This window comes from Sinocyclocheilus rhinocerous, unplaced genomic scaffold (assembly GCF_001515625.1).
Source record: "Sinocyclocheilus rhinocerous isolate Xijiao unplaced genomic scaffold, SAMN03320098_v1.1 scaffold499, whole genome shotgun sequence".
NCBI lineage: Eukaryota > Metazoa > Chordata > Actinopteri > Cypriniformes > Cyprinidae > Sinocyclocheilus > Sinocyclocheilus rhinocerous.
The window spans coordinates 138,369-150,810 of NW_015637156.1; the positions used below are offsets into that span (position 1 = coordinate 138,369).

At 39.2% G+C, this 12,442-nt stretch overlaps 2 protein-coding genes across 2 annotated transcripts in view; one reads left to right on the plus strand and one right to left on the minus strand.

Moving 5' to 3' along the window:
* Nucleotides 1–6,245: 6,245 nt before the first annotated feature.
* LOC107748749 (TLR4 interactor with leucine rich repeats-like) lies at nucleotides 6,246–9,138 on the plus strand. The gene has a single exon (XM_016563689.1). The coding sequence runs from the start codon at nucleotides 6,404–6,406 to the stop codon at nucleotides 8,678–8,680; it is 2,277 nt and encodes a 758-aa protein (XP_016419175.1). The 5' UTR covers nucleotides 6,246–6,403; the 3' UTR covers nucleotides 8,681–9,138.
* A 1,502-nt stretch (nucleotides 9,139–10,640) lies between these two features.
* LOC107748653 (cyclic AMP-responsive element-binding protein 5-like) overlaps nucleotides 10,641–12,442 on the minus strand; it is an 11,663-nt gene continuing 9,861 nt past the window's right edge. The window contains exon 11 of the mRNA XM_016563547.1: nucleotides 10,641–11,542. Within this exon, the coding sequence (XP_016419033.1) occupies nucleotides 11,406–11,542 (137 nt within the window). The 3' untranslated portion in view covers nucleotides 10,641–11,405. The remainder of the gene's footprint in view (nucleotides 11,543–12,442) is intronic.

Consider the following 12,442-nt stretch of genomic DNA (forward strand, 5'->3'; position numbering starts at 1 on the left):
TTCGGATGAGACGTTAAACCGAGGTCCTGACTCTCTGTGGTCATTAAAAATCCCAGGATGTCTTTTGAAAAGTGTAGAGGTGTGACCTTGGCATCCTGGCCAAATTTGCCCATTGGCCTCTGACCATCATGGCCTTCAAACCATCCCCATATCTGCTGCTTGACTTCATCACTCTGTCTCCTCTCCACCAGTAAGCTTGTGTGTGGTGGGCGTTCTGGCACACTATGGCCCCTCCAACCATTAGTTGTCTCTGAGTGAGAGATGAGAGGAGGAGTACAAAAATAAAATCCCGCCCTCTATTCAGTATTCTGTTTCAGTTGGAAATATGTTAGTCTTGTGTAGCCAGAAGGTCTGATGGCAGAAGGTCTGGGAACTTTGGCCGCTCGAATGGTCAAGGCCCGCCCAAGAGGCTATATGACTGACAGGTAAAGCAACCAATCATGTTTTGTTTTGTGCCGTCAGGTTTAGGGGTGTGGAAATGTCCCCACAATAACAGACCGTTGTGTAAAACTCTTGGACGTATTTTAAAGAGTCTATGCCGTAAACTTTAAATATTTCACATACTTTTGAAAATAAGCGCTCATTGTCACAGTTGTAAACATGATGGCTTTGTTCTTCCAAGAGGGGGTCTGGCGTCACGCCATCTTTGTTTCCAGGTGGAACGTTAAAGAATGCGACACACACATCTCCAAAAAATTCTGTAGAAATCAACCAATCACATGAAGTGTTTCCAACATCAGACGTCCAGCCAGCTGTTCGTGGGCGTGACGTCTGAGGCTGAGACCAGAAATGCATCACCATACTCAAATAAAGTCGGCAGCAACTTCCAGTTCATGTGGACTTTCAGGCTAGACCAGCCAGTGCGCATGCGCGGTCCTAAGCACAGAAGTCTCAGAACACTGAGTGTTTCTATAGCAACCGGGACTTCTAGCAGCAGCTGCAGTGATGCGCTGACTTTACCGATTAGCAGTTGGCTATTTTATTCCGAAGGCAGGGCTTCCTGCGATAGAGAAGCCATATTGAGCGTTGCATTTTTCCCCATTCAAAACTATACCAGTGACACGTCTTGGGTATTCTATAGTCTTTGATAGAAGTAATGCTTTCAGTGGATTGTACTGTGCGATTGTTCAGCTGACGAAACGTCTTTTATGAAAAAAATTAATAGACAAAAACTAGACAAGAAACAGTTTTGAAAATAGTGAGTTGCAAAAATTACACATTTTAGGACCTTGGTACAGTGCATACCATTGTAAAGACTGAAGTATATCCCTTACCTCATTTTAATGGACGTTAAATTCAATATGGTGTCTACCCTGACTAAGGTCTATTATAACATTAGGATCTAGATAGAAAAAAATTATGGATAGTTAATATAAGTTCTGATATCAGAATTCACTCACCCTCATGTCGTTCCAAACGTATAGCCTATGACTTTTTGTTTGTTTATTTGTTTGTGGAACACAAATTAAGATCATTAAAAAAATTTTGGTTTTTGTCCATAATGAAAGTCAATGGATTCACATGTTTTTAGGACCCCACTGACTTTCCTTGTAGAGTCAAAAACAGTTCAAACATTCTTCTTTTGTCATTCTTTTTGTCATACAGTTGTGAAGCTGCATGAGGGTGAGTAAATTATGGGATGGATTTAGATTTTTAAATGAACTATCACTTTAGGGATCAACTGCCATGGTGTTAAAAGATGCAGATGCACTCATACACTCTCACAGTATAGGCATTAGTGACATAAGTTAATTTTTTGCCTGTTTTACTTTCTCAGCAGGTTGTCAGTACCAATAAGATTTGTGCATTGACTCCACAGATGTACACAGAGTTATACTGTGTAAAGGGCGGTAGAGAGTTAAAGTCTGTGCAGCAGATCTAGGTTAAAGAACTTAATGACCCAACCAGCTGTTGCTCATGTCAACCCCTCAAATCTCTCTTTTCCTTTTCTCCCCCTTTTTCTCTTGTGACACGTCTTGGGTATTCTATAGTCTTTGATAGAAGTAATGCTTTCAGTGGATTGTACTGTGCGATTGTTCAGCTGACGAAACGTCTTTTATGAAAAAAATTAATAGACAAAAACTAGACAAGAAACAGTTTTGAAAATAGTGAGTTGCAAAAATTACACATTTTAGGACCTTGGTACAGTGCATACCATTGTAAAGACTGAAGTATATCCCTTACCTCATTTTAATGGACGTTAAATTCAATATGGTGTCTACCCTGACTAAGGTCTATTATAACATTAGGATCTAGATAGAAAAAAATTATGGATAGTTAATATAAGTTCTGATATCAGAATTCACTCACCCTCATGTCGTTCCAAACGTATAGCCTATGACTTTTTGTTTGTTTATTTGTTTGTGGAACACAAATTAAGATCATTAAAAAAATTTTGGTTTTTGTCCATAATGAAAGTCAATGGATTCACATGTTTTTAGGACCCCACTGACTTTCCTTGTAGAGTCAAAAACAGTTCAAACATTCTTCTTTTGTCATTCTTTTTGTCATACAGTTGTGAAGCTGCATGAGGGTGAGTAAATTATGGGATGGATTTAGATTTTTAAATGAACTATCACTTTAGGGATCAACTGCCATGGTGTTAAAAGATGCAGATGCACTCATACACTCTCACAGTATAGGCATTAGTGACATAAGTTAATTTTTTGCCTGTTTTACTTTCTCAGCAGGTTGTCAGTACCAATAAGATTTGTGCATTGACTCCACAGATGTACACAGAGTTATACTGTGTAAAGGGCGGTAGAGAGTTAAAGTCTGTGCAGCAGATCTAGGTTAAAGAACTTAATGACCCAACCAGCTGTTGCTCATGTCAACCCCTCAAATCTCTCTTTTCCTTTTCTCCCCCTTTTTCTCTTGTTCTCACGAATACCGATACAGAGATATACACAGTTGCAAGAGCTAAAAATCCTGAAGACAGACAGGAATGTAAAATAATTCACACTTTCATTTATCACAATGAATAAGAGAATGAGAACAACAAATGCCCATATACATATTGTATTGTTAGATGGGTTTTGGGAGTTTATCATTTTGCCTTTGGTTTTTTAGGTGAAAAAATGACGCTAAATGAGTGATGTGTTTTTATGGAAAGCTGTTGTTCATCAATAAGGCAGCATGTGTTTCCAATAGGCAACCTCCCTGCTTTCTCAGAGAGGGTGATCGTTACTAAGAGACATGTACCCTCATGAGAGAGACTGAGAATGAGATGTGTTTGAGTGTGTATGCATATATGTTTGTACTGTGTGTTGTAGCGACACTATGCAAATTAAACAAACAGAGATACAAACAAGATGATGTCAGAAGATGTGTCTAAGCTAACAATTTAGGTTCTGGGAAGGTTAGTTTATGGTTTATAAAACCTAAAAATAGCCATTAAAGAATATTCTTTGGAGGTTCGTATTAGGCTGTCACACAAAAGCTCCCTGCAACATTTGGAGAATGTTCGAAGATGGTTACAACAACCTGAAAAGAACATTCCTAGAACATAGGAGTTTGTTTCCAAAAGAAATAACCAAGATGGAACAATGTGCTAACATTAGGGGAATGCTCAATTTTTGCCACATGGGAATGCTACTGTTTTTTGTACAAGTGTGTAACTTTGTGCACATATTGATTATTTTACAGTTGGCATAGTGATGCTAAAACACTCTGATTTGCTATTTTTCATTCAGAGACTTGCTTCATGAAAACCATGTGCATCCATCTCTGGCAACAGGCACTTTATTACACATCCTGCCATTTTTCATTCTCCATCTGTCTCTTTCTTTTTTCTAATAGTCTCTTTTCCCTGGGTCCTTTTTACTATTTTCTCCTCCTGGTCTCTCTTTTCCATATCTCTTATGCTCTTTCCATTCCTTTCTATTGGTTGTGCAATTTTTGAGGCTAATGGCACATGGTTTCTTTCTCTTTCTCACTCATTTAACTCTTATTCTTTTCAGTCGCATGCTTTTTATTCTTTCCAGGGTAACTTGAATTAAATCAGTTGTGTGGTGATATTATTTTCTCCCACAAGCGCATTTTGTGTGCACACAACAGTTTTCTTCATCATGGCTTAACGTGTGTCAGCCGACAAATTCATATGAGGACTAGACAGGAAGTGACCCCCGGGTGTGGGGGTTCCTCATTGGAAACACACACATGCAAACACATCTCAGTGTGCAGAGAAGATATACAAGTATGTTTGTCCATGCATTTTTCTCTTTCTGTTTCTTTCAAGACATTGCAATTTTGGCTTACAACTCATAACACCAAATGTGCCAATCAGATCATTGCTAACCTATAATTTCTTTGCCAAGTAAATTATGTTTTTTTTTATCTAATCGGCAGTCAGAATAATTATCAACACTGTTCACTTCAGCCCTCCTCCACGTTGAATGTTTTGAGCTAAAAGGAAATATGAAACATCTGGACCTTTCACTTAGTTGAGTGGACGTTATTTACTATGTTCTTGTTGGATTTAGAAAAGTAATGAAAAATTGAATTATTCCACGATAACTTTTATTTGACATGCTATTTCTTTGCAAATACATCACACTTATAAGTTCTAGGCTTTTGCAATTGAGTGAAGTCTACCCACCACGCACCCAAGAGAGCTCGCTCCTCAATCCTTCCCATGACCTGGCACGCAGCCTGAGAAAGAAATTTGGTCTGAAATTCCCTTTCTATACTTTTCTATTTTTCTTCCTGGCGGTGCTTTTTAAACAAGCAGTGGAGTCCAAGATCGAGCCCTGTGGGACCTCCGTGGGAAGAACGTTCATTTGTTTTTTCTTGCACACGTGTAGAGTTGGAAACCAAGCACTGGTTCTTATTCAGAACCGGTTCCATTTTGAAAATATAAAAGAACCGAAAAATTTTCATGACGTTCATTTCCATTTTGGAACGTGCATTTTTTTTTTTTTTTACTGCAATGCTAGTACAGCACACAACATATAACAACCATTGTTGTCCAATTCTCTTAGAATGACTCATAGCAGTCAGATATTTTTTAAGATTTATTTTTTGGCATTTTTGGCTTTTATTAGGATAGGACATTATTTTACTGTAAACGAAGTGAAAGAGAGGGTGGGTGGGATCAGGAAAGGTCCGCCAACCGGGACTCGAACTCGGGACACATGAAGTGCAACGGTGCTATGGCAGATTCCAACAGGAGCCTGCACTTTTTAGTGAATAAAAACACTTCTGAATCAGCCGTTAATGACTCACTGATTCTGATTCACAAGTCATTAAAGGGGTCATATGATGCGATTTCAATTTTTCCTTTCTCTTTGGAGTGTTACAAGCTCTTGGTGCATAATGTTTTTGTCTCGTTGCTCCGGGACACGGCATCACAATATGGTAGGGGCGTAACATTTCCGTCACACGCTTGAGGTATTCGGCCAATCACAACGCACTGGATAGCTGGCCAATCAGAGCACACCTTGCTTTTCAGACCAATGAGCTTTGTAAAAATCGACGCGTTTCAGAAAGGCGGGGCATAGAGGATAAACAATAATGTACAGTATGTGGAAAATAATGTTTTTTTTTACTTTAAACCGCATAAACACATTTCATTACACAAAATACTGTTCTTTTTAGCAACATCATATGACCCCTTTAACTTTCGGCTGGTCATCTGAAAATCTTTGAACCATTAGTGGCATTTCATAAAATTACTAGATGAAATATCAATATTAATTTGTTTTAGCATTTTTATTTAATATATATTTTAGGCCCAATAATTTAAATTGGATTTATACTGCTTCCAAAAGTTTGTAAAAGTCATCATAAATTCTGGGTAATCAAACCATTGCCAGAATTGTTTTCCTGCTTTGTTATGTAATGCTGCAATATGAAATGATCATTTGGAAACAGGCGGTAGGCCTAAATGTAATGTCAGTTGCATTTATATTTCTCCCCATATCCTAATTCTTCTACAAAAAGTATTAAAAGAATCTTTAATGCAACCTAAGGACTCGTTAAAATGAATCTGAACCAGAATCTGTATATCAGATATACACAAGTGTGTAGCCTATGTTGTTCAGTTGGCTAACTGTAATGTCCACATCTGGAGGAGAGAGGGGCGGGCTGATCCGTGCCTGAACTCGACTATGGCGTGCGTGTGTGTGTGTGTGTGTAATCTGCAACAGATGACTTCTTGGGGGATGAGAGGGTCTGACGGAGGCAAATGTTTCCTCGGCTGGAGCCACATCAGCTCGCAACGGATGTGCATGGATATATCATACAGCTAAAATTCACGATGCATTCGTCTTATAGGTAATCTAAATGTCTGTATCCGGGCGGCAATGCATCTGTAAAGCTTCAATTTCTGGCGAGGAAAATCTTGGCGAACCTGGACTGAAACAAAGGAATGTATTGAGTGGCTTGTTATTTGCTCATCACTGGAATGGCATACTTGCTCTATAACTTTATTTTGTTCGGCAGTGGAGCACTTTTATTTTTCGCGCCTGGTTGGGCCATTTGCCCCGAGCTATGCGAGTGCCAGCACGCGCAGCATATCCTCTGCGCAAATCGCGGTCTGCGCGCGGTGCCCAAAGCGCCGCAGGTGGAGCCCGCAGGGGACGTGCTGGTTCTCGGTCTCGCGGGAAACTTCATTCACAACCTCAGCGCGTTCGACTTCATGCGCTATGGGAACCTAATCAGGCTAAATCTCCAGTTTAACCAAATAAGGAATATACATCCTAAAGCATTCGAGAAACTCTCCATGCTGGAGGAGCTTTATCTGGGCAACAACTTAATCTCGACAATACAACCTGGGACTCTACAGTCGCTGAAAAAACTCACAATATTATATAGCAATAGCAACGAAATCAAGGACTTTGTTTCCGAACCTTTTAGCCATTTAAATAGTTTAGTCAAACTGAGACTTGATGGAAATTTAATTGAGTTTTTAAAAGAATCCGTCTTCAAAGGACTGACCAATTTAATGTTCCTGCAATTAGAATCGAACCAGCTTCGCCATATTGACCGCAATGCGTTCGCGCTGCTCAGCAAACTGCAGTTTTTAAACCTATCAGATAATAAACTAACAGAACTGCGCGATATTTTCATGTTTTCCCATCTCAAGTCACTAACAACTCTTCTAATCGCAGGCAACCAAATAAAGCACATTGGAAATCACGTCTTTCAGAACTTGAAAAAGTTAACAAAACTTTCGTTGAGCCACAACAAGATATCAAAGCTGGACAACGAAGCGCTCAGGGGTCTCGCGCGAGTGAAAGAGTTCAAGATTGACAGGAACGAGCTGACAGAGGTCCCTGCTGGTCTTCTAGACCCGCTGGAGCGCATCGAGAACCTGGACTTCAGTGACAATCACATATCTCGCGTGGACCCCGGTGCTTTCGGCCACCTTTCACATCTAAAAATCTTAAAATTGAAAAACAACCGTCTTGTGAATCTCTCCGGTGGAATTTTCGCCACAAACGGCGTATTGTTTCACGTAGAACTGAATGGGAATAACTGGACTTGCGACTGCCGGATGGAGAAGCTTAGAAGTTGGATGACGCATGCGCATTCTCAGGGAAAGCTGTTGACCGTGTTTGTGCGCTGCCTTCACCCCCCAGTGCTGGCGGGAAAATACTTAGACTATGTCAGCAACTCCCAGCTGGGAAATATGAGTGGTTACTGCCAGTCAGAACCTCAGCCAATGGAGAGCCGTGGAGCAGTAGTGGAGTCACCGGTTCTCAAGGAGGAAAGAGAGAAGCGAGAAGGTGAAAAACATGGAGATGTAGGTGTCCAAGGGGATGAGGGGGAGCAAGGGCTTGTGACAACACTAGACAGAAAGAAGAAGAGGAAACTGGTCAGCTCAAGGCCAAAACCCACAGCTGGGAAAACAGGGAATGGCTCTTTATCTGATTTTCCAACGACAACGTCCATGTTCTTGACAGGCCACAACCACAGCACCTTTGCTTGGGCCCCACAGGAGCAGTTCAACCTGCCCTTACAAGACAGAGCCAAGCATCATGACTCAAAGATTGAAGTGATCACTGATGCATGTCAATTCAATCGTCACTCCATCCTGAACGTTAGCATGGAAGATGTCACTTCCAGTACAGCCACAGTCCGCTGGAGCACAATTCCTGACGTTGGACTAGTTCATGGGAAAGAAATTCTCTTTCGGGTTTTATTTGACCGTTTCGGCCATGCTTTCCGCTTCCCACGCTATGTTTACACAGATGGATCTGACCGGGCAGTGACCCTCCAAGAGCTCCGCCCAGACTCCACCTACATCACCTGCGTGGAGAGCGTTGTGGGTGGAGCTTTGTGCCAGGTTGCCCCCAGAGATCACTGCACTGGATTTGTCACACTTTTGCCCTCGGTGACAAGTGAAGTCAATCTACAGCTTGTCACAGTAGCAGCCCTGGCGGCCAATGTGCTGCTCCTCCTTCTGGTGGGCGGAGTCTGGCTGGGGCGTGTGTTGAAGAGGCGGATCAGAAGCAGGAAGTCGTCCACTCATGCACATGTACGTCACATGTACTCAACCAGACATCCATTTCGCTCTACTGTGGCCACTACCTGTGTCTCTTCTGAATTCAGCGGTTACCAGAGTGGCAGACAACTGGCTGAAGAAGGTGACCTCATCCAGTTCCCCGGCGACCGCTTCTTTGACAACAGCCATGCAAGAAGAGATGATGATGTCATAATGCTTAGATACTCAGACTGAAGTGTAGTTTGTGTGTGAGAAAATAATAGACAATTTTGATTGATTGTCTAGGCCGCAGCTGCTGGTTGGCAGAATTGCTTGGTTTTGGAATGAATGTCTTTGTGTCTTTGTAGATAATATATTACTTATTTACCCTATATAGATATACTGCAGTATTCCAGGCATGTATGTCAATCCGTGAGGTACAGCACAGGAAAAGTCTTTTGATACATTTTATATGTTTCACTTTCATGATTGTTTTTTTTTTTTATAAATATGTAGTCTTTATTAGTAATTGTGTAATGGTTTCCATGTTTTGTCTTTATAATTAATTAACTTCCGACAATCAAAATTCTACAATAGACCTTAGCAGGTTTAGATGCCATATTGAATTTAACACAGATGAAGACAAGGTTTTGAGGGAGAGAGGTTATATTTATGATAGCACATACTGTATAGTCATAGTCATAGACCATGTAATTGAGTACATGCAATCTGGATTACATAATCAGATTCCAAAAAATAAGTACTTGTAATTAGACTATAGTATGTTTTAAAATGCTCATAATCAGATTACAGTTACTTTTTTTATGGGTTACATGATTACATATTCACACAATTGAAGTAAATTATTTATAATTTATTGATTCACCCCAGTTCTTTTTCCCTTTAAATTTTCTTTTCTAAATGAACCTACCATTTATATACATGAGACTAATAATTATGCAAGTTACTAAACACTGCTGATGCACAGCTGTGAAATTCTATGTCTTCATCGTATCCAGTGACGTTCACTAATTTTTAATATTGGAAGTCAGGAAAAAAAATATTTCAAATATGAAAAGCTTTGGCCATGTAATGTCATGTTTTCATGTTTATTAATGTTTGTCCATGTAATGTAGAGATTCCCAAGGTTTGACATTTTTATGAATTCATTGATTATTAGCTTTTCATGAAAACCCTAGTTTTTTTTTCTCCACAACCCCCCCCCCCCCCTAATGATCACATTCAAGTCTAAGTGATAAATGAGTTAGATCAAAAGTCATCTAAAATTAACAAAAAGAAATCAAGAGTACATTACCTAATTTGTGTAATCCAGATAATGTTACAAACTTCCATTTCTGTCATGTAATTTGTAATCAGTAATGGATTACAGTTTACAAGTAATCTACCCAGCACTGGTGATAAACAACAGTACAATCCATTGAACGCACTGTACTTCTATCCCTCGCAGCCTAGTTTCCATTCCTGTTAAAAAAAAAAGGGCGATGCCCTGAAATAAGGTCTATGCCAAACTGCTACATGAATCTCACCATAAGATGGCGCAATAAACGTTAATACAAGTTTTCACAAGACTTAAACTGCAACACTGTAAAACCACATTTCTGCAGTCATTTATTTTAAACTATCACCTTGTAATACATGCAGTCAACCCTTAGAATAATCCAGCAAAACTATAATACACTAAAGGCAGCAGTTGTATCACAGCTTTATAAAGTTATTAACATGAACCATGAAAAAAGAGATCAGGATACAGATATTAAGTGCTTTTAATTAAAAATGGCCACAAATGTGTACAAAAATAGATAAATATAAAAAATAAAAAAAACTGTACATGCATAAAACAGTTTAAACCTGCAGAGTGTACAAACATTCTTTTTTTCCACATGTCCAGATTCATAATTCCATTTTACACAGAATGTATAACCATATAAATTCTTTACCTAAGCAATTTTTATCAGAGATGGTACACATGCTTGCATGTCATTTCCAGGAAATGTCAGTATTGACATTTTGATTGTCACTGAGCCAGTTAGTGTGAAATGATTGCTATGCTGTATTGTTTTAGGAGAATACTGTAAGACATTCAGAGTGCCATGAGTGCGATTAGTAATGCATGATTCCTTTACTATCATTCCTATACATGATTCTGATGTTGGCTTGGTCTATATCAAATGTTAAATGTTATTTTATAAATCCAAAATTCACACATGATACTCTTTTAAGTACTTTCGTAGGTAATGTGATACCTGATAATTCACCAAGAGGCCTCTAACAATATTTACAGCGAAGACAAACATGTAACAATCAGCTTAGCTGCATCATCATACATTTATAAAACTAGAGAATCCTATTTACAATTACAAATTTACAACTGCCCTGATTTAATGCATTTCACACGGCTTTGCCATTAGTTTCAGGATTTAGCGCACACAGCTGTCACTGAAGCTATCAAAGTGTTTACACTGAAAGTGGCCAAAAACAAAACACACATATACACACAAATGTGCACACATACTCTAGGAGTAAAACTAGATGAGTGTCCCTGAGAAAGATCAACTATAAAAAAGCATAAGGAAGAGTGTGAGAAGACAGAAAGAGAGGTACAAAGAGGGTGAGAGACAGGTCTGAGAATAAGAAAACTAAATTTAGTGAGGGTAAAAGACAGTTTGTTTTCCAGCACTGTAATGAATCACAGTGAGGTCAAATAAAACTGATTACCTGAGATGTCAAGGGCCAGAAATATAAACAGACTTTTAATTTAATTATTCTATTCAGACATTTCAGACATATATGTAATGCATACATTCCCTTTTAGTCATAAATCCAAGTTTAAAACATTTTGCTGTTCAGGTTTGCTTTTGCACTGATGGGTACCTGCTTGGTCATAGGTGCCCTGACCATATGGCTCTAAAGAAGGGTTGTATTTTGTGTTCTCATCAGTTTCTGTCCATGTAGAAGCATGTTATAGTTGTGTGTTGTTAGTGTGGTGTGAGTGTGGGGGGAGGTGAGTGTGTGGTAAAGTTGAATTTGATGTTGAGATGCTGTTGTGTTGGATGGCATGTTGCTGGACAGGACTTCCTGTTGGACTACCTACGCCACCTAAACATAAATACGAAAAAATCCATCAATTTTCAAAATATATATAATAATACACACATTTAAAGAGCAGGTCATATGAGTTTTTGAAAAATATCTCTTTTGCAGTTTATAACGTAGTTATCCTTAAATGAAAACAATCTGCAACAAAAGTTGTTAATCAAAAAAGTGCATGATAAATAAAGATATTGTCTCTCAAAAGAGAGAGTTTGATTCTGAATCGCCTTAACGAGTCATCATATTTTCGAATCTTTTGCCTGTTACCGGTATACATCACTGGGTAACACATTTGCATAATCCCCGCCTGCCCGCGAAATACGAACAGAGTCTGACCTGCCCACAAACACTTCCGCTAGTTAGTGTGTTTACATCATGCTGAGAAGACGCTGTGTTCGAGGATACCACAGAAATACAATTCAAACCTTTTGTTGTGTGCATGTCATTTTACCAAGGACTGCTTCTCTAATCTTGGCTTTTATCTTCGTTGGCTTCTAATCTTCTTAATTTGGACTAACAAGCTCTCCGAAGCACAACCTGTAAGTACGATTGATACGTTATGTGTACATTTTCAATTGAGTGCTCAAAATATCAAGTTTTTGTGCTATATGTGATGTATACCTAGTGCAGCTTTAGGTTTCCAGGTAAAGCACGATATTAGTCTTACTGAAGTAGTTCTGGTAATTCGCTGTGAACCCACTATTTCATAAGAATGTGTCGATTAATGCAGACTGACATTGTTCTAATAATTACTTCGTTTAATAATAAAGAATGTAGTGTAGCGCACAGACTTTATAATCATTGTGAAAATGCTGTTTATTTTGCTGCACCGGCAGTTATAGGGTTAATGCGGGGAAACGTTTCGAGTTAGTTAGGCTGGTGCGCCTGTGATACAGCTGTTCTGCG